The 27,665-nt window shown below is 35.3% G+C and overlaps 1 protein-coding gene across 2 annotated transcripts in view; it reads left to right on the top strand.

The window, feature by feature from the left end:
• LOC117411843 (contactin-3-like) overlaps positions 1–27,335 on the top strand; it is a 49,688-nt gene extending 22,353 nt beyond the window's left edge. Inside the window, exons 4-23 of one of the 2 annotated variants that reach the window (XM_058988666.1) lie at positions 2,522–2,697; positions 5,691–5,786; positions 9,439–9,642; positions 9,953–10,055; positions 10,776–10,960; positions 11,128–11,264; positions 11,479–11,608; positions 13,476–13,626; positions 16,680–16,807; positions 17,922–18,097; positions 18,417–18,534; positions 19,626–19,784; positions 19,957–20,106; positions 20,332–20,402; positions 20,905–21,139; positions 21,406–21,521; positions 21,792–21,978; positions 22,243–22,355; positions 22,931–23,099; positions 23,641–27,335. In XM_058988666.1, coding sequence (XP_058844649.1) covers positions 2,522–2,697; positions 5,691–5,786; positions 9,439–9,642; positions 9,953–10,055; positions 10,776–10,960; positions 11,128–11,264; positions 11,479–11,608; positions 13,476–13,626; positions 16,680–16,807; positions 17,922–18,097; positions 18,417–18,534; positions 19,626–19,784; positions 19,957–20,106; positions 20,332–20,402; positions 20,905–21,139; positions 21,406–21,521; positions 21,792–21,978; positions 22,243–22,355; positions 22,931–23,099; positions 23,641–23,741 — 2,905 coding nt within the window. In that variant the 3' untranslated portion in view covers positions 23,742–27,335. Of the gene's footprint in view, positions 1–2,521; positions 2,698–5,690; positions 5,787–9,438; positions 9,643–9,952; positions 10,056–10,775; positions 10,961–11,127; positions 11,265–11,478; positions 11,609–13,475; positions 13,627–16,679; positions 16,808–17,921; positions 18,098–18,416; positions 18,535–19,625; positions 19,785–19,956; positions 20,107–20,331; positions 20,403–20,904; positions 21,140–21,405; positions 21,522–21,791; positions 21,979–22,242; positions 22,367–22,930; positions 23,100–23,640 lie in introns of those variants that run through there. The other variant, XM_058988667.1, reaches the window with a different exon arrangement.
• Positions 27,336–27,665: the final 330 nt, after the last annotated feature.

Raw genomic sequence — 27,665 nt, 5'->3', positions numbered from 1 at the left:
GCCTTTGGTACTGTATGGGTAAAGGCTTTTTATTTGACACCTTTGGACTGCAGATGTTTTGTGAGTGAGGCTTTTTGTGCATTGGTTGAACATCCACTAGACTTCAATACTTCGCATTTGACTGAAATTGATTATTTTTCTGTTAGATGAACAGCAAGCAATGCTGCTGCCACAATATGTTAAGCTGCTGTTTTGAATTTCTTTTCATTGTGCTGTAGTTAATCTAGAGTTGTTATTGTTGGAGATCATGAAGCTAATTAAACAATCCAATAAACTTTACCTCAAATGCAATGAGTAGGTCTCACACGTGTGTTTGTGAAACAGTGAAGGGAATGTTTCTGGCATTTCCTGGTTGATGGCACTGTGACAAGTCATTAGGAAGGGAGGGGGGGTCCACCCAGCATGACATTCTGATAATGGTCTTGTCTTTAGAACTTGCTCACTACATCTATTTAGTGTTTGAGTTATTGTGCTATTCGTTGACACCTTCCAGATATAACGGTATTACCTGAAGCAGAATGCAGCTAATTTGCTACATTGATTTATAAAGTGATTATTTTGCTAATAGTTTCTTATGAAATGGCCACACTTTACAGTGTATCATGTAGTTGTCAAAACTGGGACACCAGCTTTACAAGCTGTTAGTAGGACCTGCAATATACAGGAATAGCACACTATAGGGAATACATGTGCATTGACTATAGATTTAATGACTCAGATGTCTGGGCTCGCATAAGGTAACGTATTTAACATTTTCCTTTAATGCAAACTCAATGAAAATGCTGTAGAAATACAAAGCAAGAAAGCCATAACAACTACATTGGTCCCCTTTCTCATTTGTATTAATATGTACTGCATTTGTGTGAGACACATTGGAACTGACACCACAGCATAGCCTAAAAACCTTACAACCGAATACTCTTGACCCTCTGTACCATGGGAGCTGCTGGAGCACATTTTTATTTTAACTCTCAAATGGATTAACTGCCTTGAGCTGTAACAGGATCTCTTCAGTGTTGTTGTTTAGTTAAATGCAAACAGCAAAGATTGTGATATGTGCCTGCAGAATAAAACCCCTCTCCATTTCATTTCCCTTCCCTCCCACATGTGTAATGTTAGGGCTTTACAGGAAGTAATTCAACTATAACTTTTAACATTCAGTCATTAAACCTCCTTCTGTCTTCTGGAAGTGCATTCTGCTAGATTAATTGCATTTAGAGAACATCCATATCATTTTAATAGATTCTGTAAGTAAAGGTTAGCATAGTATCATATATTTAAATGGCATACAAATGACATTTCTTCTGCAAATCATTGAGGGTATTAGCAGTCTGAACAAGGCTTAGCACAAAGAACATAAAGGACACAATACTGAGAGATAATACCCATAAATATTGAATTATTATCAGCCCATGCAATCAAACATTATTAAAGATCATTGTTCGTTTGAGACAGTTACCTTTGAACCTCTTTCCAGGTCGTTATCAATGATTTAAATGGATGATCAGAAACTGCTCAGCCCAGCCCATTAACATTCCAGACATGGGATAAAATATGATCACACTTGATGCATTCAGAATAGCTATAGGTGTAGAATGAAAGGACACAGGTAGCCATGAGCTTTTGTTAGGATGTCTGAGAAGAGTGAATATTACATACAATGAACTAGAAATTGTGTAATCCTAAAATGGAGTTTATCGAAAAAATAGGCAAGATAATGTAATCTTAATGAATGCATGATATTTGCCAGAAAACAGTCAAAAGCATAACAGCAACATCTAAAAAAATGTAAGTCCCTTTTGTATTATTTGAAAAGAAACACAACATTTGGCTGTTAAAAAAAAGGCATTTAGTAAAGAGTAAGTATCTTCAAATGTCATTTCATGTATCTGTTTTCATGTATCCCTTTTTCTTTTTATAATGCAATCATAGAGAGTGGTTCTGATGCTTCGATACTGAGTTGTTGTCATTTTCTCTCTGTCTGTCTTTTTCTAGCTTTGGTCTTACATTGAGATTGTCTGGAGAATGCTATCTGCCACAAACTGAACAGACGTCCTCTTCCCATTCAAACCATGACAATTCATTCGGACTGAGGAAGTCCATTCAGTCCAAGCAATTAGAATTTGGACATGTAAAGACATATACAGGGAAAAATAGCAACAGCTCAATATCGGATAAACAGAACCTAGAGCCACTCTGCATATTGCAAACAAAAGGCGAAAAGGCAGGAAAATAAATAAAATGCACAGTGGAAAGCAGTTGCTCCTCATGTAAATTAAATTTCATTTATTTGTGATATGAAACACGGATATTAGTCCTAATATTATATTCTAATTCTAATTATTATTATTGCAGTGAAGTTCTGTCTAAATATACAAGAACCTTGAAAAAAAAAGAATGGAAAACTTTTCACATGTCCATTACAGTACATATAGAAAGCACTTGCAAAACAGACATTCAACAATAATTAATTTCTGTCATCAATAGGTATTTATCGGTACTTATTGTTTGTGTCTTACAGATGGAAGCTGAATGGGGCACTCATTGATCTTAGCACTGACTACCGGCGTCGCTTGTCTGGAGGAAGCCTGTCAATTAAAAGTCTGGACAAAAACCAGGATGCAGGGATATATCAGTGCATAGCAACAAATTTGTTTGGAACTATTGTTAGCAGAAAAGCAAGCCTCGATTTTGCATGTAAGTTTTTATTGAACATACATTAGGTTACACTAATATTACAAATAGGTTATATTTTTAATGGATGGCTTGGTTCAAAATGCAAATCATAATCCAATGAAAGATGATGTAATAAACTACAGAAATAAATACGGAGTGGATTGTAGACAGCAGACAGTCCCCTGAATTGAATTACTGCCTTTGATTTGTTTAGTCACCAATGATATTTAAGTATTTCTAGTGTACAGTAGTATAGATTGTATAACGTTTTCTTTTAAAATACTGTTATGGTTAAGCTTTGGTGATCATTAATAATCCTATTTAAGTTACTGGTACCTTTTCAATTTGATTTTAAAACATTCCACAGTCTCATAAATATTAATAAGACCTCAACGTATTATGTTTGACAGGTGTAACATGCTCTTACAGGTTAAATATAGACATTGAATAAAATTATAAATTAGGAGAAAGTCCTAGAATCTAATTATAAGCCAGTGATATAACACAGAGAGATACTGTATCAGAAAAAAATAAACTATATCCTACTATTGACTTCAGTGGAGGCTCCTTAGAGGAGGCAAGGGAGGCAGTGCCTCCTCAACATTTCAAAATATATACATTGTTATGTAGCATTATAATATAGTAATGTGCACCGGGCAACACGCACACCGAGGCACCGAAGTACCACAGGCTGAGCGTGCACCGAGGTACTGAAGCACCGGGGGGCAGCTGAAGCAGCAGTGCCTACCCTAACCACGTGTAGTCACACACCTGGTTAATGCGTAGCATATACCAGGGGACACACAGGCCGGGCAAATCTGTGGACGGAGTACAATAAACAATAATAGTGGGAACACACTATTATTGTTGTTCGATGTTTTTTTTTCTTTTTTTTTTTTGAAGGCCCAACGCACCGAGGTGGGCGGGCCGAGGCAGCTGGCACAGTCTATGTCTGTAGCACAACACAGGCAAGTGGGAGTACGGTGTGTGCACTGCACACGCTCGCGTTGCAGCCTGCTGAGGAAAGATAAAGAGAAAAAAGGCTGGATCAGGAGTCACTGATTCCGTGAAAGCGGCAAGCCAGCTTTCAGCCTGAAAGGCAAGGGAACTGCAGTAGACTCAAGCTCTTTTTTCCAGAAATGCTCAGATACCAACACAAAGGGTCTTACCTTATCATCTTGAGAGGCAAAAAGAGAAATGGCTTCTGTGGAATGGCGGTTTTAATCCCTCGGTAGGCGGGACGGAGGGCATCATCCCAGGAAGGGGCCTACCGGCAGCTCTGGTATAGAGAGCTCAGAAAATACCTACCAATAGGCAGGCATATCCCATACATAATGTTGTTGGTGGTCGTCTTCGAATTGAAAGGGAACTTATCATTCACCTCTTTTGAATTCTGAATGTCTGCACTGCATGGAATTTGACTAAAATCATAGTAGTCTCATTTATTAATCTTCTACCGCTTGCCATTAATCTGCCAGTATTAATCTTGTTTTTAAAAAATGAAACATATCTCGTTTTCATTATGCACTAAATATGTGCTCTTGACATTGAGTCATTGCCGAGGAGGTGTTTTTCCCTCTGTTGGGGGATAAGGGTTTACTCAGCTGAAGGCTGAGTCATGTTGTCAAAATCAAGAAGGCAACAACTAACAAAAAGGTAGCTTAATCATTTCCTCTTCAGCTTTAGATGAGTGCTGTGTGCAGATATCAAAGCATGACAGCAGTTATACTATACTGGTATTTGGGTTAATATTATTCACTTTTTAGCCTGTTATATAATGCAAAACTTTAAACACCTGTTTTCTAAGCATTTGCTAGTTGGATGGACAGTTCGGACTGCTTCTCTTAGACAGTTTCATCTGAGGCTTATTGTTCTTAACTCTGTGGCATTTTGTTAATGCTTTGTGGGCTGACCTGATTTATATTGTAACCATGGGGGTGGTTCAGGATACAGGAGCAATCAGCTTGCTATTTAAACCCTACTGTAGTTCAAGCCCTTCTCTCCCTCTGAGGGCAAGCGAAGCTCACTTCCCAGCCTGGAAGGCTTGGTAGAACCAGCCTTACCTCCTTGAGGTCGGTTCTCAGCGAGCCAGACGCTCCAGTACACAAACCAATCTATTCCCACACAGACATTGTTCCTGTCTAGTGAATATTCTGTAGAAAGATAATTGAAGCACATTCTTTGTGAATTCCAATAAAAGGTCATAGGAGTAACAATTACTTTATTGTTATTATTCTAGATCTGAAGATAACTGTAAAAAAAATGGCCACAGAATAATAATGAATTCAAGAGAAACACCATGGGAGTAACCGCTTATCCATTGGAATTCATATGAATTTGCTATCATTATTTTAAAGTAAATGTCACTAAATATTTAAAAACTATAATAGTACAAAAACTATACAATTTATTTTTTATACAGCACATTAAATTCAAGCAATTAATAAGGCTACCAATGGTTACTATAGGGAGTAGGACTAATTGGCAAAGAACAAATCAAAGAAATGAGCCAAGATTTAAAAACAGTAATTCTGAATTACTATTACAAACTGAAGAGCTTAACAGCTAAGAGCTCTGAGCCAAGCCAAAAGTTCAACTTCCAACAATCTAAGTGCGAGCAGGGACATAGGGAATAAGCCATTCAGCTAATGCACCAGGGCCATGTAAAAGGCCCCAAGGCCTAGTAAGTTACAATTCAATTATAGATAATAATTCACCATAGATAATAATGTTCAAAGAAGGCACAGAAAGGTTTACAAACAAAGCATTTCAGTGGCATTATCTTTGAGCTTACAAGCACATGCATGAGCAATTCAGTGTCAGCTTGGTTTAATACGGGCCTTTGACACACAATATTTTTAAGGTGGAAATGTTAGCTATCCACACCCCAAATATATTGGATCACTGAACACTCACAAGACATTTAGAACTTCCTTGTTGAAGGCTTCTGTTCTTTTGCAATTCTTTGTGCAGGAATTCCAGTGCTATAACATGTTTATTTCTTGTTTATTCAGACCTTGAAAACTTCAAAACCCAAACAAGAAGTGCAGTGTCAGTTCGAGAGGGACAAGGAGTTGTGCTTCTGTGTGGACCACCCCCTCATTCTGGTGGTAAGACCCTTCTTTAACTATTCGTTTGAAGGTATGAAGGATGCACAGCATTTGTTGCATTTATGTTTTCAGTGCCTGATTTATGTGCAGTGTTGGATGTTGGATTTTTTTTTTTGTAACATTTAACATATTTAACGACTCTTGATTAGGAGGTCAGGAAAAACACCTTCTTATTAAGTAATGACTCTTAATTTGATTGATGTTATTGTCTGTGACGCCAGATGTCAGTTGATAAGACACTTTGATATACAGAATATTTATTTACAGTTCTCATTGTGAGGAAATTACATTTTGGTTCCAGCTTAAAGAATGCCTTTTATTAATGCATTTAGACTGAGTATGTCTTAATCATGTCACAGTCCCAAGTCCCATGATTAGCTTAACTTCAGCTGCTGTTTCTTTAGTTATTCTGCCAGTACATGTCCTCTGATTCATTAGATGATTCTTTCTGTTTACACTTGGGGTATGTTAGGTAATGCAAGGCTCTGATAAATGTGTACTTCTGCAGTCTGGTTTACCATTATAGACTTGAATTGTCCCTAGAGTGTGTTATTGTACCTTCTTTTTGTTCTGTTACTTTCCCAAGAGTCTGCTAAAAGAGACACACTATTGCATTCGGAGGAAAGAAATAACTGAAAAGTTGTTTTTAGTATTTGTATGGAGCACTTCTCCAGGACAATATCAAGTTATTGCAGTCCTTCCTCAGCCCCTGAGCTTGGATTACTGTCTGCTTCTTGTATATCATCCAGGGTTTCTTGTTCATTATGTTTTATAGGCTGACCTGAATATTATGTTCTGTGAAATAATAAATTGATACTAGTACTTAATATTTAGGCTAAACCCAGCAGATTTTAGTTGATCTCACACTCGTGGGGCCTTTGTTCAGTTTCTTTGGTTGTCATAATAGTGATTCCACTGGATTTGAAGAAGATGTTTCACAAGTTATTTGAAGGGGCCTGCCATGCCTTCAGCAAGCAGCAACCTGGGAGATGGCTTCCAACGACGTCAATACACATTTACAAGGTGCAAAACAAACAGTAATAACCACTGTTGCAGGCAGAGCTCCAGACCTCCACGTATGTTACACACAGATATGTTACTTAGTTCCACTCTGTACTGTATTGCACCTGCTAAATTGGGGCACAGAGTATGTGTGCTGTAACAAGAAAGCATGCCCTCTCGATTCAGTGTATTGTAAGCATCACTAAGGCATTAGAAAAATAGGAATGTTGCAGGGGTGGTAGTTAAAAGCAGCCTTTGGTCTGGTTTTAAAGAAACCTGTTAGTTACGTGCTGTGGCAGGCTAAAAGAAATAGCCCAGGGTTCAGGCTGGTGGTATTATGTTAGTAGTCCTCCCCTTGTCCACTGGGCAACTGACCTTTCTGCTTCCGATTGTCTCATAGCTGTCTCTGTGTGGTTCTTAAGCACAGCTGAGAATATAAATGAATAATGCACAACCTTTTTCTTCAAATCCTAAATATTGTGTGTGAGCAGATACGTGATTTCAAACCAGAATCCCACAATCTCAGAATTTTTTTTAAATAAATCCTTTCTTGTAAATAATAGCAGTCGGGTCATGGATTTTTATACCCGAATAATATTATGTCACTAGGTTTTATAAATCAGTATAAAACCTACTTGGTCAGAATGATTAGTGTATGAATATTTTTTTCTCTGGTCTGGCTGCTTGGTCAGCATTTTGTATTTGGGGATAAGACTGACTGACAGCCAGTGTACATACATTTTAGATTTTTGCAGGACTGAATGTGCTGGAGGCAGCCTCAAATGAACTCAGGAAAGGCTTCCTAAAGGGATGCCTGGAAGGAAGAAATCGAGGCGTGAATCTAAATGATCATAAATGTGGATGAAAGATACTTAGGTGTGAGATTAGCAAATCTTCACATACCCAACAGCTCTGTCCTTGTTTATCGTGTAGACCAGAGTGGGAGCAAATAAAGGGGCTCCCGTAGTTCAATATGCAGCTCCAGAAAAATATTAAAGGGATTAAGATGGAATAAACAGGATTATTTCTATGGAGGAAAAGACACAAGTCCTAACAGTGAAAAAGGTGGTAGTCTTGTTGTGCACAGCCCACACCGACCCTCTCAGCAATAACGTAATGAGAAAACCACGCTGGTCAACAAAAGGGATGATTTATTGTGGCCAAATGTATTCGTCTTGCATTAAATTTACTTAAATGAATATGTAGCACAAATGCTTGTGGAAAGCTGGGAATTTGGAAGTTCATCCCTTACGGGCATATATAGTGGCCTGGTTAGGAATGTGAATGTTGAAATGCCAATTACTGGATCTATAGTAGCAGCAAGGTATTTTTGCACACATGGCTTGTATTTATCTGTGAGGCCCTTAGGCTGGCAGAACTAAGAAAGGATCTGAACCAATACAGTGTATGCATTCTTGGTGAAGGCAGAAAGATTGCGGTCGAAAACAAAAGAGTGAGAAATTGGATTCAATAATTATTAACTCATTGATTAAAGTTTATCTTAATTTTAGCACATGTCAAATGTTTTAGATGTCTTCTTTAGATATCTTCTATAATTCAGATTCTGTATCATTCAGTAATGGTTTCAAAACAGTTTACTGTTTCATCACCTAGTTCTACACCTGCATTGTCATTCCCATGGCATTGTCAGAAGCAGCCAACAAATAATGACGCTTTTCTTGGTTGTGTAAGGCAGGTGTTCCAGCCTTATTAAATTATTCTCTGTGTATGTAAGTGCACAGATGTGTAAGTGTTTGGAGGAATGAATCACAAGCAAACCGATGATGTACTGCATTGCATAATACTGTTACAAATAAAAATAGTACTGACATATATACGTGTGTTATGAGGCAAGTTGATTTTCTGTGATTTTCTTACAGCAAACAAGCTATGCCATTTTTTTTTTCTAAGCCAAGTGGAAATTCCCTATACCCTGGGATCTTACTTTCAACCTAAATCTGTGGCTAGATACACTGTACAGTATAACCACGAGACATTCGCATCCGTGTTAGTTTTTTTTTTGGAGAGCATTACCTCTTGTAAACTCATGAAGGTATTTCTCATGTGTAGGATGTGATTCACCCCAGAGCTAACTGTGTGGAGTCACTTTTTAAAGAAAAGAGATGACAGATGAGGAAATGATTCTACCCTCAGAAACATAGGCTATGTGTGGTGACCTGGATACAGGTCTTAAATCTTAAATCTGTAATCAAAAATAGCCCTTATGATTTAGATCTGCTTTGGGGACACATTTACAAGACAAGAATAGGTCAAACAAGTTACACTACATGTGTGTTGAATAGAAATACATGTTTGTAATGATAAAGCATGACTTACTAATTTAAGTAAGGTTGAAAAAATGATGTGGTTGTCACACTTAAACTGTAATTAAACCTGTATCACATTATTTTATTTTAATCAAATGAACAGATGTTTTCAACAAAGCTAAATTAGGAAAAGCCAGCCCAAAAGTTCCCAAAGGAAAAACTATAAAGTAAAACAAAAATAATGACATGAATTACAAGTGTGTCCTTAAATAAAAGATCTTAGTACAATTATATATAAAATATGTTTTCACTTATATTATGAGGTCTGAAATATGATATAAAGTGAACTACTGTAGTACTAACATGCTAAATTATTTTCCTAGATCTTACTTACGCCTGGGTCTTCAATGAGTATCCATACTTTATACAGCAGGACAGTCGTCGATTTGTATCTCAAGAGACGGGGAATCTGTATATTGCGAAAGTCAAGCCATCAGACGTGGGCAACTACACCTGTGTGGTGATCAATAGTGTAACGAAAGACAAAGTTCTGAGTTCACCTTCCCCTCTAGTCCTTCGAAATGATGGTAAACTTTTCTTTCATATTACATAATCCAGAGAAATAAAGTGTTGGGTCCATATTATCCTTTTTTTTAATGATTTGTTTAAAAAAAAAAAATTGATTGTGGTTAAATGCTGCCCATATATGTTATAGTACAAAGTACAGTATGTGTGTGTGTGCTATTACAAAATACACTGCATAAAATAAAGGATTTGTAGATATGAAAGCCTCCGATGTCAATCTAACATATTAACTTGCAATTTAACAATGCACTTTCAGTTGACCCTCTAAATGTAGGTACAAAAAGCTATTTACTTATTGTCTCTCTGTTTCAGGGGTGATGGGTGAATATGAACCAAAAGTAGAAGTTCATTTTCCGGACATAGTTCCTGCAGCTAAAGGATCTGTTGTTAAACTAGAGTGCTTTGCCTTGGGAAAGTATGTTGAAATTACTATACTGTACTTTTCCAGAAAAATAACACACACATTATTCAATTACACTAGTTGTATCAACGTGTCAAGATACAGTAAAATAAGAGAATGCTGATGCTTGATGCTTGTAACTGTACCACCAGTTACACCAGTTGATTTCATTTTTTTTTTGCATACTACAGCCACTGGATGTATCTGGATAATAATGAGCCATGTAACCTTCCTAAAATAAACAGGAATTATAATTTCAGCTCCAAACTATGTGGTTTTCAATGTTTATTTATTAGGTGGAGATTTCCATTCAACTCAAGATTGCATCCCACAATTTATTCAAACAAATTGTATGTGCATTAAGGCTGGGGTCCAGAAGTGAGCATTAGGGAGTCAGCATAGAATGACATTATCTGGACCTAGTGTGCAGAATGGCTTCCCAAAAGTTGATCCGCAAGATTAGATAATATATTCATGTGCCTGATTCATGGAACTTTAGCTCATGAATATCAAATAGTATTTCATTTAAATTGATTGTTTTCACTTGAAAATTTAAATAAGAGAAGTGCTTATGGATTAAGGGCTTATGGTTTCTAATTCATCCTAAACTCCACTTTAATAAAATCAACAGAAAATGTCAACCATTAAACTACAAGTAATCCACTTAATCAATCCAATGCTCCCCACATTTGTTAAGTCAATCTTTTTATCCCACTTTTTTTTCATTTACTGTAGCCCTGTACCTGTGATTAGTTGGCAGAGAACAAATGGCCTTCCTTTTCCCAGCAAAGTAAAAATCAAGAAGTCCAATGCAGTTCTTGAGATTCCAAATTTTCAGCAAGAAGATGCAGGGGCATATGAATGTATTGCTGAAAACTCAAGGGGCAAAAACATGGCGAGAGGGCGTCTCTCATTTCATAGTATGTACTTTACTGCTTTTGTATTATTTAGTACCTGATTACTACATCTGTACTGTTGATGATTGATGAGTTCTTGAAAATCTTTATTATTATTATTATTATTATTATTATTATTATTATTATTATTATTATTATTATTAACAATTCATTAATTTATTTGATTTTAGCAAAACCTCAGTGGATACAAACACCTAAAGATGCAGCTATGGCCATAGAAGACAGTATTGTGTGGGAATGCAAAGCTAGTGCAAAACCCAAACCTTCTTACAGTTGGCTGAAGAATGGAGAGGCTCTTGTGTTAGAGGTAAACATACATATGGTTACAGTTCCAGTGTACCAAAGTAACTTGTACCAGTTGTAAACGTATACCTGGAATGTGGTTATTTATTGAAAAAGCACATTTGAGAAGTTTACATGCCCAACTGCATGTGATTACACACTAGAGAGAGTGAATAATGCATATGAATAATATGTGATTATGTTTATTTTTGTATTTTATTTGATTGTTTGTTTAACAGGACAGGATACGAATAGAAAATGGAGTTCTTTCAATCGCTGCTCTAAATCTGTCAGATTCTGGAATGTATCAGTGTGTAGCTGAAAACAAACACGGCGTTATATATTCTGGTGCTGAGCTAAGGGTGTTAGGTAAGAGTATGTGTGACTGGATTTCTAAATTGTGCTCTGTATAATGCTTTCAAAACTCTAGCTGTGTTTTATTGACAGTTTTTTTTTTTACAATGATACAATACATTTGGAAACATAGAAATATATATAACATAGGCAAGATCAGCCAAACTGTCGTTATATAAATAAGTGGCAACACCACGTAGTGTACAGCTGTGTATTGCCAGCAATACAATAGCAAACTTGATCTAAAGTAGTTCCTGTTTAAAGACTTTTGACTGATCTAGCCTATGCTACATATGTCTATGGTGGGCAACTACAACTGAAGAACAGCTTCTGGACAAATAATTCCACTTGTGCTTGCTCCATACTGTAGGTCCCAGATTTTGGAAAGAAACACATGTTGTAGCAAACCTGCATTTTAATTTAAAGCAGAATGTCTGGGACTACACTAAAATTCTCATTTTCCATGTCTTAATAGACAGGAAGTCTATTACTGCTTCACTTTCAAAGTCGCTTTACCACAGATGTCTCTTCTGAGTCAAATCATACCAGTCATTAGGAGAAGCAGATGGTTGGATAATAATAGGAAAGAAGGTGTTGAATGGGTGGGGATCATTTCACTCTCCAGGTGAAGCGACCAAGGAAGTACAACAACACATGAAAAGATGGTTTGCAAACAGAAATTTCCGGATTGCAGGTTTTAAAATAAATATGCAGGACATGTTTGCTATGACGCCCGCTGCACATTCAAAAGCAATATAGTGAATGGGACTGCACAACTGGATTTATGAAATATTTTTGTTAGTTACAACCACTAAGCTTTGTAGCTTCTTGCTCTTTAACATTAATATTTTTAATTTTAGTATGAAAGTATGGATTGATTGAAGATAGCCAGTATCAGGTCAGGTCAGATAATAAGGCTGTCTAGAGAAGAAAGAAATTCATAAAGGATTCCTAACCAATAAAAAAGAGTCTACATTATAAATCAATACAGTGTTTGTGGGCTTAGAGAAACTATAAACTCCTACAGGACCCTCACTTGTGCCTTTATACTTCAAATATATAGTGGGAATATGTACCTCTATTAGTTGGGAGTCTTTAAAAATTACATTAGGAACAAAGGCACCATTAATAAAGATATTATCCTATTATACACACATGTCTTATTGTGACGTGACCTGGACAGAAGCGGCAAATAAATAGCATTTAATGAAACTTTGTCTGTGTTAAAAAAAAAAACAATCTTGACTTCCTGTTGAGGTTTGTAGCTGCCTCCATGTTTAGGATTTTTCATTTCAAAAGCATTTACCTGAAGGCCACAACGACCCGTTCTGTTATTTCAACAAATCTTTCAATTGTCTTCTGCCACCTGGTGGCAGGAATGACAAAGTGCTGCTGAATTAAAGTTTTTTGGAAAATGTTCGATCGCTGCAGGGGTAGGAACATGCTGTGTGTTCCCAGTCATTCATTATTTTATACAGAGAATGTTAGTATTTCTCTTAAAGGAAAACAGTGTGTCTGCACAACCAGCAATATAGTTTGTAAAGCTGAACTTTCAGGTCACGCTCACTTTCTGTTATTTTGGAACATAGTAGCAACTGCAACATAGCAAGTATGAAAGCCCACCTGCTCTAGCTGTGCTAGTACAGATCTATGCCTGGTGCAGGTTCTGGTTATACTCCATCATATGTTTTCATTCACTGTAAACCACAGTAGCTCCGTGTTTTACATTAAGTTAAAATATTTGGCCAGCCATCAAAACTACCTTTTGGGGAATGTAAACAAGCGAGACTTTCAAAGGCATGAGCACTGCACATTTAATCAAAACAAAGATAATGCCATATCTTTTTATATTTGTATGTATTACTTTTCTGATTTATTTCAGCGGCAGCTCCTGATTTTTTTAAGAACCCGCTGAAGAACTTGCTTAAAGCTCGTGCTGGCAGTGAAGTCATTTTAGAATGTAAGCCCCAAGCTTCTCCCAGAGCAATTAGCTTGTGGAAGAAAGGGAACGAGATTCTGCACAGAAATGAAAGGTAATTTGTCATTTTGATGATCAATCATTTTCTGTTTGTACCTAAATTTATTGAAAACTTGACCCTGTCACTGTTACACAGGGAACAATAAACAGCTGCATGGATTTAGAAAAAAAAATGACCTTAGAAATAACATGAGCTTTTTGGAACCTGGATGTGGATTTTTCATTTCTTATTATTTAACACATTTTAGAGAATGTGATCAATCACATGGAGTATAATACTGTATATTGGTTCCCAAATGTGGGGTTTTATAGATGTTTTAAAATACAATATTATCAGTACCCATGATATTGGGAGGATTTATGTGTTTTACATATGGCGTATGTTGTGATGCATAGCTTTTGTTAGTGGTGTATGTTATACAACAGATGCACATTATATACCAAAGAATTACGGTATAACAAAACATTGGCCTTTATTATTTTGTGTTACTTTCCAACCAATTACAGAGCTTGATGATGTATTGAATAACCTAGTACTGCTGCAAGTTGTAAGAGGATAGCAACTGTTTACAGTAGCTCACACTGACACAGTTCTGAAGTCTGAATTTTGAAAAACTCAAGTGCACAGAAGCTAATATGTAAAAATGTTCCACTGAAGCTTTACATTTTGCCTTGGACAATTAACACATTTTTGGCATGTTGTATATTACAAGTCACATACATTTGCCTGTTTCTGTTATAACTTTATAATTTAATATACATCATGTTAGATAATACATTGTTTTCAATGCTTTTCCAAATGGGATTAATGACACTGTTTAAAGAATGGTAAAGCAGGTCACATCTGACTTTTAAGAACATGTTTTTACTTCTCAAAGATCACCCGGAGGTTGATCGACACAAGCTTCCTAACAAACAGCAGAAGCATTACATGTTCAATTTTTTCTTATCTTTTCCTGTCAGGTCTGGTGGATTTTGGTAGAGACCCAAAGCTTGATATAAAATGTGTGCCTGGAGTAAGCTGATAGTGTGAAGCTATGCTATGCACTATAGCATATATACTTATTATAAAATATAGGGCTTAATGTTGAATGTCTTGAATAATATTGAGGTTTTAAAAGAGCTTTTACAGTTAAACTTGAATGCATTTATTTTCTCACATAGCTTCATTTTAGCACATATGGTTTCAATGTACTGACATGAATACATGCATTGAAATGTAAAACTGTACTCCAGTAACTTTTTTATCGTAACATGGCAACTTGAAATTATGTTTTAACAAAACACAGATGCTACTTAAATAATGTAATATATTGATAAGACTCAGTGGGACTTGAAGTTGACTTATCTCATGTTAATTTGCATTGTGAAACAATTTACCTATGAATAAAAAGGACAACTGGAAATTATTTTTTAAAATATGAAATATACACAGTGATAAAACAGATTGAAAATCTAAAAACATTAGATATTCTGTACAATGTGACACATGACATTCATCAGCAATGAAGAACACCAATGTTTACGGTTACCAGCGGATGGTTTGGTTATGGCTCTGAAAATACCCCCTTGATTTCAGCAGCCTTTGATACTATTGACCACAAGATTGTGGTGTATTGACATAAGAGGGCATTTGCATTGACTTGTATCTTGCCTCATATGAAGACCTTTAAAATGTGATACTGGAGATATGAATCACACTCTTTCTTTACTAAGGTTTGCCACAGTGGTCTGTATTGTTTCAACATGCATATGAGACATGGGACTTGCTCTTGGCTGTGGCATTAGGATACCTTATGTCATTTTCCTAATCACATTTTTCAGTCTTTAGTAAGCACAACTGTAATGATCTAAGAATTTGGCCACTAACAAACATATATTGTAGGCCTACAAACTGAGGTCTCAGAAAAAGCACGGACCATATAGTATGGATTTCTATCTGTATAAAGTTACCAGTATATGTTACTGAAGTGCTGATATTGTTCCAAAAATAAAAGTGTATTTATCCACTTGTGCCCTCCCATGTACTGTATATCACATGCTTACACAACACCGAACATTGTCTATTTACTAGCATTTATTCACCTCAAACCTAAAACTATAAAATGAAAAACGATTTCAATAAATTCAAAAACGATTTCAATAAATTCAGGAAATCGCAATGGATGTTTGTATTAACTTTTCATCCTGTGTATTGTGAGGTCACCATGGAGATATGACCTCTGAGGTCACGTCTGAGGGGCTATGCATGGCATACAGGCTCAGAGCAGCATGCCTGTACAGCAGTCTTTAATAACGTGGTGTTTAAATTCAACACACAAATCGGCTTTAAGCACAACCACAAAAAAAGGAATAAAATGAAAAGCAGCTTGGAACTAAAAGCATGAGATAGTAAATAGTAAATTGTGGTTTTCTTTTTCTTCTTATTTTAAAGGGTGTACAGTACTTTCAGCACCAGAATAACTGTAATTATGTTGTTTTTTTTTTGGTGCAAGAATTGTACATTATATTTGACACAAAGGCTGTTTCTTTGAAAATATTTTGCGTGTGAATGACTAACATACTTGACAGATATCACTCTGTGATTTTTCAATGTAATATGTAACAAGGTTTTGATTACTTTTAATATTCTTTTCCTGTTTCTGTTTTTCATCACAATATCGACATTTCTTTTTTAAAAGTTTAAGTGATTCATAGCAACAATGTCTTTTAAATATTAGTCTCACCTGTAACACTTGTGTGAGCTCATTCGCAGACAATTGTTTTATGATGTGCTGGGTGAGTTCATTGTTACTGTTAACATGATGCATTGTGTATGCTTTTAATATATATATATATATATATATATATATATATATATATATATATATATATATATATATATATATAAGGAAAAGAGAAATGCCAAAATTGTATTATATTTATGAGGTACTGAATTTTAAAGAACGGTTTTGATTTGTATTAATGTGCCCTTTGTGGTTAAATATTTAAATGCTAATAATAATAATAATAATAATAATAATAATAATAATAATAATAATAATAATAAAGCACCTAACCCTTTTCCATTCTTTTTTAAGTGTATAAAGCCTGTTGTGTCTTGTTTAGGATTACTGTTCTGGAGGACGGCACCCTTACCATTGCAAATGTTACTAAGTCAGATGGCGGAAGCTACACCTGTGTAGCAAGGAACCAGTTTGGAGTAGCAAGTACCACAGGAACACTGCTTGTTACAGGTATTATTTCTCTGCCTTGCTAATGCACACTATTGTGATTGGCCATATTGTCTTAAAGTTATCTAAATGAGGAATCACTGGGGCATTCATAAAAAAAGATCTTGATACAGTGTGCTGGCTAGTTTGTTGTTTACTATATAACAGGCCAAATACACTGTATTCCACTGGATATATCTGGAAGGAGGATAAAAGTACCTGTATCTTTTTGTCCCATCTCTTCTCCAACTTTTATATTCTAATGCATCCAAAATCTTTGACCACATTTCACAGGATTCTCTCAGTACAGCTTGATTACCCTCATCAATGATGCCCCAAGACTTGCCTGTATCGTCACCAATCATTGTGTATCAGTCTTCAGGATTAAAGCTGCTCACAAGTGTATTGTCCGTGATTAATGTCTGTTGATCCAGGTCTTGCATTGTCCTCATCATTGACAAGCCATTGAATCATTCTACCCACTTACACACTATCAGTTGTGCTTTCTTTTACAATGATTCTGATAGCAATACTAAAAGCTCTGTTTAGTAGTATTTAATGATTTAAAAAACAGAATTTGTAATAAACATGAACATGAAGTGGCCATTTCACTGATAAATTGTATTTATAAATTGTATAAATAAATAGAATGTGGCAAGGTTTAGCTCTGTGCTTACATATGTACAGTGCGCCATGAGTAGCCTCTGTTATTTCCCTTATTGACTGTTTGGTAATGTACACACAGCTGTAAAACCTTTTACTCCAATGTAGTGTCATTAACTAGAACTTCTCTGGGGATCCATATAATGGACTAAACTGGACTTTGGCTCTGATAACTATGTGGTGTGCATTACATTTTGCACTCTGTTTTTTGTACGTTGAGTGTGTTAAATTGCTGTAAGGAAAATCAATGCCAATGGTCACTGTGATGCATAGGAAATTATTCTACTTTTATATTTGTATTCCACATATTATGTAAAAAGACACATGTTATAAGTGTGTAGCTGAGGTGTAGCTACTGTACATTTCAACAACATGTGCCATTAGTCTTCAATATTTTCTACACCTTTAAATGGTATTTTCTTGTGATACCATAAGGTACTGTATCTATCTTACAAAATATGATTTATTTTAACAGATCCAACAAGAATAACTCAGGGTCCTTCCAACATGGAGATAATCGTGGGAGAAAGTGTAGTTTTGCCGTGTCAGATTTCCTGTGATCCAGCACTGGATGTATCATTTACTTGGTCATTTAATGAGCAGTTTATAGATTTCAAGAAAGATGGAACCCATTTTGAAAAAGTGGGTGGGGTAAGTATCCTAAAGATACTGTACTTACTGCTTAATGAGGAGCTTTAAAGAGGTATGGCACAGCAAACGTATAAGGCATCTGAGGATAAAGGTTTAATGTTTTCCTCCCTGAAGATTATAGCACATATTCTACACTCACTGAATATCTTATAAGCTTTCTCATTAAGTATATTTACATTCTGTGGGAGTACAAAGGAGATTATCTGGGCTTTTCTGTTTTCAATGATGTTATAACCTGCAATGTTCAGTTTCCTTTTTTCATAGTATTGCCTTTATATCAAATTGCACCAATATACATTTTGTAATTGTGTTTTTTCAGACTGTAGCTGGGGATTTGATGATTAGAAACATACAGCTAAATCACGCTGGGAAATATGTCTGCATTGTAAATACAGATGTAGAGAGTTTGTCAGCCGCAGCTGATTTAATTGTAAAAGGTAAGAAAATGCACTTAGAACTAACAGACATACTTAGAATGTACAATGTTATAGACTTGGATTGGAGGTGATTGCCAAAGAACAGACAGCCAAAGCCTTGAAGTAAAAGAAAAGAAAGAACTTTTATAAGCATATCAAAAATACAACTGCGAGTACTTGTAATTCTTGATCCTCGTGGAGGTACAGTGCTGTTCTTCAACAGCGTTCTTCAGTGTGACTGTGATGGAGGGTCCTCCCCAGCACTTGATGTAGAATTCTGGCACCTCAAGAAAAAAAAGGAAATAGTATTCAGAAGATAATAATTCTAGAATGTTCTAAGGGTCTAGGCAAATGTAACTGGGAGCCCTAATTGAAATCTTTACAGCTGACTGTAGTCAAACTTGTTTGTGTAAATGGGGTATTTGTAAAACTGTCTTAATGCATTCCAAAGTCATTTAAAAGCGCAGTGTATAAAGCAGTAAATGTTGCGTTACAGTGTGAGAATTATAATTGACAATTTTAATGAATTGATGCAGAAATCGGAATCCAGATTGTACATTGAATTGGTGTATGATAAAGATGATCAATTGAATTCCACTCCCTCATTCATGCTAAACGCATGCAACTCTTAGGAGCAAAGACAACGAAGCAGATGGATAATGAAGTACTCCAAATATACAAACAATTTCCTGGGTGTTGAATAACAGAAGAGTGTGATGTTGTTGTCAGGAAGCTAGGGAGAAGCATACATAGAGTTACAAGAGTAACTCACTTAAAAACAGATGGTTGAATGTGAATCATACTTTGAATGTTGTAAATTGAGCCCAAACTGTGCAGTTTTGTGTTTTTAAACTGATACAGATATACAACGGAAAGCATTTCTTCCCTTGTATACATTGCTTACTTATGTAATTAAGTATGTATTTATACAGTTGCTTAAAAAATCATGAATGCTAATAATCTCTTCTAACACAAACTTAGTGTTAGTGTTTAATAGAGGAACCACAACAGTTTGAGAAGGAATGCAATCTTATATATTCAAGTTTATCTCAATAGCCGTGCAGTGCCCCTGTATGCTGCAACTAACTTTGTAAATGTCCTGATTGAGTTAGGTCCCCCGGGTCCACCCGAGGCTGTGACAGTGGATGAGATCACAGAAACCACAGCTCAGCTATCCTGGAAACCAGGCAGTGATAATGCAAGCCCTCTCACTGGGTATTCCATTCAAGGAAGCACACCGTACACAGTAGGCTGGCTGGCAGTTGACACAGGTAAAAACCAACCTGTTGGTTTATTTTTTGTCAGAAACATATCAATTGCTCAAAGCTGCTTTAACAATATTAAAATATTTTTTTATTTATTTTTTGCATACTATACACAACAATTTGAATAAGATAAGGTCACAGTTAGGTGCGAATCATTCTTAATATGTTCTCCTTTTAGTGCCCGAAGTCATTGATGGTAATACATTAACTGCCACCATAGTGGATTTAAACCCCTGGGTGGAGTATGAATTCCGTGTGGTTGCAAGTAATAGTGTTGGAGTTGGAGAACCTAGTGCGGCATCACTCAAAACCAGAACAGAGGAAGCAGGTGAGTGGAATTTGACCATATATATCCAAACTGTTTTTCTAGATCCATTAGACTTAAGAAGAGTGCTTTGTTTGTGAAAGGGGTTGATTTGATCCACCTATACCCCACCTGGATTGCATCAGCTACCTATCCATGGTTAGATATTCGAGATGTTATGATTTGTCAGTCAGAATCTTTAGCATTGCATGTTGATCACTGGTACTGTGTTTTATTTTGTTTTTGCAGTTCCTGACATAGCACCTTCTGAAGTAGGTGGTGGAGGTGGCATAAAATCTGAACTCGTAATCACCTGGGAGGTAAGTGGTCTATCGTTTTTCGCTCGGTGCTTTTAAATTGCATTAATATATGTTTGAAACTTCTTCTGGGGGAAAAGTCAGCAGCAAATGCAATGCTGCCTACTTTTTACCAGTGAATTATTGTGTACGTGCTCTTTACCCTAATTACCTACTGCTCCTACAGTAGTATCACTTTCCATATTATTCTACAGATCCTGAATTGTCTTGTGGGTGTGACATTTACTTTATTAATCTATTTTTATTATGCTAATCACAATACCTAAATAATGCACCAAGTGTTTATTATTCAATTCGTTAATATATATATATATATATATATATATATATATATATATATATATATATATATATATATATATATAGCTTTTTGAGCTAATATATATATATATATATACACACCAAGAATTACGTTAGTTGTACATGAATAAATATAATACAAGTGAAGCTGTGTCTTGTTTTGTATTCGTTTTAATATCACTATAGTTTTGTGTTTTGCTCATAGCCAATCCCAGAAGAAATGCAGAATGGTGAAGGCTTTGGTTACATTGTTGCTTTTCGACCCACTGGCACAGCAACTTGGACACGAGCGATTATAACAGCATTGGGGGTTTCAACATACATCTTCAGAAATGACACCATTTTACCATTTTCTCCATTTGAAGTTAAGGTTGGGGCCTTTAATAATAAAGGAGAGGGGCCTTTCAGTTCTATAACAACTGTATTTTCTGCAGAAGAAGGTAAATTAATCGCTTGCTTTTTTACACAGATTCACAATAATGGTATATTCAAAGCTCTAACCCTAACTTTGTAACAGTAATTACGGCTTTCAAACGGAAAAATATATATTACATTGTACCATCCTAATAAGAAATAGGAGATCTTTGCTTGTTAAGTGCTAATTATACTCTAGATAAAGTATAGGTGTATTTGTTTTTTTTTCATGTACCAAGTTGAATGAAAGGACACCATAAATTATTTTGCAACACCTTTCCTATTTGTCTAGAACCCAACAAAGCACCTGACCGAATTTCTGCCAAAGGGGTCTCAGCTTCGGAAATTGAAGTTTCCTGGCAGCCTGTATCCTCTAAGGAGACGACTGGAAGAGTCCTTGGATATGAGGTATAATATAACACTTTGTATTTGTAATATATTAAACAGGGATGGAGATAAGACTTCTGTTGTATAGCAGTTTCCCAGATTTACTATGGGCTTGATTTACCAGTGTGCTGGTAAAAAGCTCGGGTGTGTCTCATTAATCTCATCATGAAACCAGGAATGGATTAAACTGCTATGCAGTGGGATTCTTGCAGTGTTTCTATCCATGTTAAATTCCGTTATATACACTGTGGCAAGCTTTGGTTTAACAGTTGTTTATGTTTTATGAAACAGGTTTCACACTGGGAAGATGATACAAAGCCTGAGGCAACGGGCACAATAAGATTAACTGGAAATGAGACGTCACTAAATATTACTGGATTGAAAGGCAACACTTTGTATTATATAGCAGTCAGCGCATTTAATACTGCTGGGACAGGTCCCTCTACTGATTCTGTCAATGCCACAACCAAAAAACCACGTAGGTTTGTTTTGTTCTTTTATTCAATGACAAATCCTGTTCCAGCATTTTTTGCTTTATTGTTTGTTTTCATAAAACATATAAAACATTGTTTTTGTTGTTGTCGGTAAGGGTAGGTTTCTTTCATATGAGTTGCATGGTATGTAGGAACTGTAGTACAGAATAATGTCTATAATTTGATTCTGAATACTGGGAGTTTGCCAGCTTTAACTATGCAGTTTATTTTAATGTACATATATATATATATATTTTTTCTTTATTTAGCACCAAGTCAACCCCCAGAGAATATTGAATGGAGCTTTATCAACTCAAAACTTATTTTAAACTGGGATCACGTAATAGCAATGGAAAATGAATCTGAGGTTACAGGGTATGAAGTAAGTAACAGGTATCTATTTCAATAATGGTTTTAAAAAGTATTGAAGTCTGATTATTTAAGACTTTATTACATAGACCTTAAGCAGCCTAACATTGTAAAACATAAGTTCAAGCACAGGACACATTATTACATTATAGAGCACATTTTGAAAAGATATGTAACAACTGAAATGTCATATTGGTATAGTACAAAGTCACTTTAAATAGATTTTTAAATTATTAGCCATGTGGTAAATGTTATTTTATTTATGTGTATCTGCACAACCCAAACTACTTTTACTTCAGTGTCGTTTGCACAATTGTTTTCCAAAAACAGAATAACACTGGTTAAAGTTACAAAACTAGAAATAAACAACCTCAGATAACCAGAGTCCCTTGAAATAATTTCAATGGTTGTTCATTTCAAGTGTTGTCATTTCAATGAGTGTTTTTCTCTTTTCAGAAAACCTGGTGTAAAGACACTTTTGAGAAAATTGATTGGTAAATTGACAGTAAAAATGCAATCCAGTTCTTTATTTTATCTAATAAGGTCAGTATGGGAATGTATCAGTAATAACCTATTGTTGTGCCACAGGTTGTATGCAGACGATACCGACATAATAATGATGTAACTGCAGTGAAAACCAATAGAACAGCAGTGGAGCTGCAGCTTTCCTCAAGTGATGACTATATCATAGAGGTTAAAACATTAAGTGATGGTGGTGATGGCGTGAGCAGTGGACAGATACGGATTCAGACATTAAGTAAGTCTTTTTACATGGTTTATCACCCTAGGCTTATTTAAAAAGAAATAAAACACACTAGTCAGTGAACAAGTAAAACACTGGTGGGTCTGTCACCACTTTGCTTTTTGCTCATAACTCTTGCTAATAACATTGCGTTATGCGAAATGCCAGCAGGAATACGTATTTCTTTAGATGTTTGTAAGCTCATCTTTCTTGACCTTTGAAAGCATATCCTGACTTGAGCTTGTTGTTTGGATAACAGTGAATTCTGTTGTGTTGTAACAATGCAAGATGTCTGCTACGTAGGTAGTATGTTTTTCAGGTAACACATTGGCATGCCCTAGATTCTCTATTTATCATAGATAATCACAAAGTACTACATAAACTAGTTATTTAGTGTATGTTATGTACAATACTACGTGTTTACAGCCTATTGATTGTTGAGTACATATTGCAAACATACATTTACAGATTTACAGCATACATAGTAATTAAAGAGTAACAGCAAACTTAGTGTTACAGGGCTCCTATACTATCATGTTGCTTTTTTTCTTTACAGGTATGGGTGCCAGGGGTTCCAGTGCATCAGCTTCAAATGTCTCCACACTTTCAATGTTTATCGCAGTGGTACTTTCTTTCATAGTCAGATCAACTTTATGATACAAACTGATTACTTGTGGTTCACCAGCATACTCAATTTGATTCATTCGTTTCCTGTCAATGCATCATGCATTACTTCATCAATATACAGTAAACATTGTGTTCTCTCATTTGTTGTCTAGGTAACTCTACAAGAATAATGGCCTTAATCTCATTTGCATACCAAAGTAGTTTAACAAATTCATTAAGTATGGATCATTCATTATCGACAATTTATTTTAAAAAAAAGAAAGAAAAAAAATGCTTTATATTAATTATAATCTTAAGAGGATCAAATATGTTGTCAACAGTTTATTGAATTTTAAAAATATCTGAATTCAAGGCAGAAACATATGGCAGTGTACCATCTATTGAAAGGTTTACAGTAGCAATATAATACAAACGTAATATGGAAAAAAAAAAAAAACAGAATTTGTATTTATATATTTTTTAAATGGCTTAAAGCTGTAAATTAGTATTACACACATTTTAACTTTAGTGTGCAACTAGCTTATAGTGTGTATTACCTTTGAATCATATGTAAAATGAATACTGTACAGGCTTCACTTCAATGGGAACAATTTAAGTAATTAAGTGGAATGTATGCTGCCTTTTAGATACAGATATTTAACAATATTCTGAGTTGCACAGACATATATTTTAATTATTTTCTTTTAAATAAAACAGTACATGATGCAACAGTCAAATGATGCTGCCATATGTATTACATATTTATCTGTTATTTAAACATATAATCATTTCAGGAATTTAGTATTTTAGTTGCCACGGTTACTTTATTTCATGCAAACTCTTTCGATGGAACCCAGGTCTATTAAATTAAAGTCTACGAGATGTCAATAGCGATGTTCTATATTTAGCGAATGTGTGTGTGTGTGTGTGTTTTTTTTTGTTTTTTTTTACTGAGGTTTGAATATAAAGATGTATTGTTTGAGGTGAAACTAGAAAAAAAGTACCGTAGACAAACTGTGGCTAATGCCTTTCTACTGCCTTCTTAGTTTCGTAAACCTTTTTTTCTGGATTTTTGATTGAGTATTTTTTTTTGCTTTCTTTTATTGTGCAGCAAAAAGCTACAAAACTCATCCCAAGTGGCGAACCAAGGTTATTTTTCCTGCACACTTCTGCCACATTTCTTGTTCAATCATTGATACAGTACTGAGCAGTCGATATTATTATTATTCAGGAGTGTGCTTCTTTCCTTTCATAGTGCTGCATACCATTTACTTCACACAAAAGCAAACATGGCTGAATACTTGACTGCAGAGAGTGAGAAATGTTTTTGTTCTGCGAAGGCCAAATTTAAAACTTGTATAAATCAGAAGCTACAATAGTACTTTGACTCAGAGTTTCAACTTTGTAATTTTGAAACTGGATACTCTTTATGTTGTATTCTTTGCACTGTTACCTAAATATCAAAGTGCATTCACAGTTTGATTGCTGAATTAATCACCCATAATTATGTTGCCCAGTAAAGCAAAGGTAATACAGTAGCTGTTCTAGCACAGAATAGAAACATGTCAGAAGGTATGCATATTAATGCCACACAGGTGTTAATCAGAGTATAATAAAACACGATACATATTCCAAAACAAAAAGGCAACTCAATTGAAAGGAAAGCTACGTTAGCATGACAAAGAGAAAAATGTTATAAAAAATGCCTGTGATGAATTGGAATGTCATGGAGTCCATACTCAATACAGAGTATGTCCTGACATAATAAATGTAAGGTCTGTTCTGTGGCATAATTTACGAGCTATCTAAATAAATTATCACATGCCAGAGGTTTTCAGACTTGTAGGACCAATAGAATAATGGCTGGCATTATTTCCGAATGATAAATGTACTGTGAGCTGTAATGGGATCTGTCGGAGTAAATTCTCAGCCCCATAGCTACTTGAAGTAAAGCTTGTGCATCCTGATTTTGCTTGTCTGATCTGATATTTTCAATAGGCGATTTGTTTGTGTCTGCCATAATTCAGGTGACACAGATTGGGCCCATGTTCATTTGGAAATCTTTTCTAGCATGCAAAACAGTAAAGTATCAATTTGTATTTAGCATCTTGTTCCCAGTGTTTCTGTTATACCTGGCTTCACAACTGGGTTGCACTAAAGGACAGATGCCAGTGCCCATCCTTAATAGTAACCACAAATTTACTCTATCTTCTCCATCAGTGATTTCATTAAATGTTTGCTTTGATTAGTTTCTACTGCAGTGTATTCAATGGGGTATTGATTTGCCATCCTATTATTGTTGCTGTCACAATTCAGACAAAGCAGATTGATTGATGCCAGCATTCCTCTCGCAGGTATTTGTTTGCCAGTGATTCACGATTGTTTGTTCTTTCTGTTTTTGAGCTCGTAAGGTCCTCACGTAAAGATCATAAATCATACGAGTGCTACTGGAGAAAGGAAGGCTATTTGAGATCTAAAGTTCAATCCATTTACAGCAGGTTTACAGCAGGATTCATTTCTACATGGTTTTGTGGGGATTTCTTTGGACCAAATAAAATCATGTTTCTTAAAAAATACTGTCCAAAACCACTATCGTTTCCTAAAGTATATTGCAGTCTATTAGTATTGCTTTCCTGTATATTTTGTTCTTGAAATAATTAGAATTTCTTCCCTTGTATTGTTACTGTTTAATAAATATTGTAAGTTACATGGAACTATCTCCAGCTCATGACATAACATGAGCTCCACCCCTCATAATTTCTCAGTAATTATTTTACCACAAATGTGTTACTGAAACAGTGTTTTTCTGTTATTGTAGCTGAGGAAATATGTTCCATGTTCTGTTAAAGGTCAAGTGTTGTCATAAATGTAAAAGCGATTACAATGTTGATTGGAATAACCTCTGTACTGTACTATGCGACACATAGACAGTGTATGCACGCTACAACTATATTAACAGAATCATTAGATTTTGTTGGAAGAGTACCCTGACACATATTTTATTGAAAATGTAAAGTCTGGTTTAATATAATGTTAAAGTCATCCGTAGTGGAACATTAGTATGTATTGGAATAGATTTTCTCTTGGTTAATCCTGAATGGATCTTTTTGACGGTGGATTTAAGTATTTAAATGAGTGCTCTCAAATGGTCGACACTGTACACAGTCATAACGTTTTAGCAAGCTGTCGAAGTCTGCACTGTTTTAAACTTACCATAACGGTAAACAGTGTTTGCATGAAAAGGACTAATTTGAATACAAATAAAATATTAATTAATGCTGTAATTCAGAAGCTGCTTCTTTCCATTTAAAATATAATTATTTAAATTTCCTGCAAAGCACTTACAGAAATAAACAAATTGGGCTTTACATTTGTGCTTTTTAAGTTGCCAAACAATGCATAGGCCTACACATATCATTTATTGTTTTACAAAACTTGGCCTTTAATTTTTAATACTGCTGTATTAATTAGATGTTTTTTGCTACATCTCTATGAGATGCTTGATTTTTATTTAAATTAATGATTTCATATTGAAAAGTAAGAGGTTTGTCTGGTATATTTCAAACTTGTGCATGTAAAACATTATTTAGTGCATTCTTGTGGAATTTTATAATACTGTGAGTAAATAAAATATTTATATCAGCATACTGCCTTGTTTATCACTTTCTTGAGTTGGAACATAATTGTTTTTTTTATTTTTTTTTAAATAAATAAGCCAAGGGTGGTTGTCCTCAGATGGTTTCCAGTCCATTAATCAGAAGCCTCCCAGCACATTACTCACAATACCCTTGAGAAATGACATTTAAGATGCTTTCTGTCAAAGTGTTGGTCACTAGTTTATAACCTTATTCCCACCACACCATTCTGTAATTCTTAAAGATATACATTTTACAAATTATATTTTACAAATTATCCCCAAAATGTGCATTCTAGTTAACACAACTCGTGGAATTGTATCACAATTCAATAAACTTG

This window comes from Acipenser ruthenus, chromosome 16 (genome assembly GCF_902713425.1).
Source record: "Acipenser ruthenus chromosome 16, fAciRut3.2 maternal haplotype, whole genome shotgun sequence".
In the NCBI taxonomy this organism is placed as follows: domain Eukaryota; kingdom Metazoa; phylum Chordata; class Actinopteri; order Acipenseriformes; family Acipenseridae; genus Acipenser; species Acipenser ruthenus.
The sequence above is the reverse complement of the archived record's forward strand: the minus strand, read 5'-3'. Positions and strand labels throughout refer to the sequence as shown.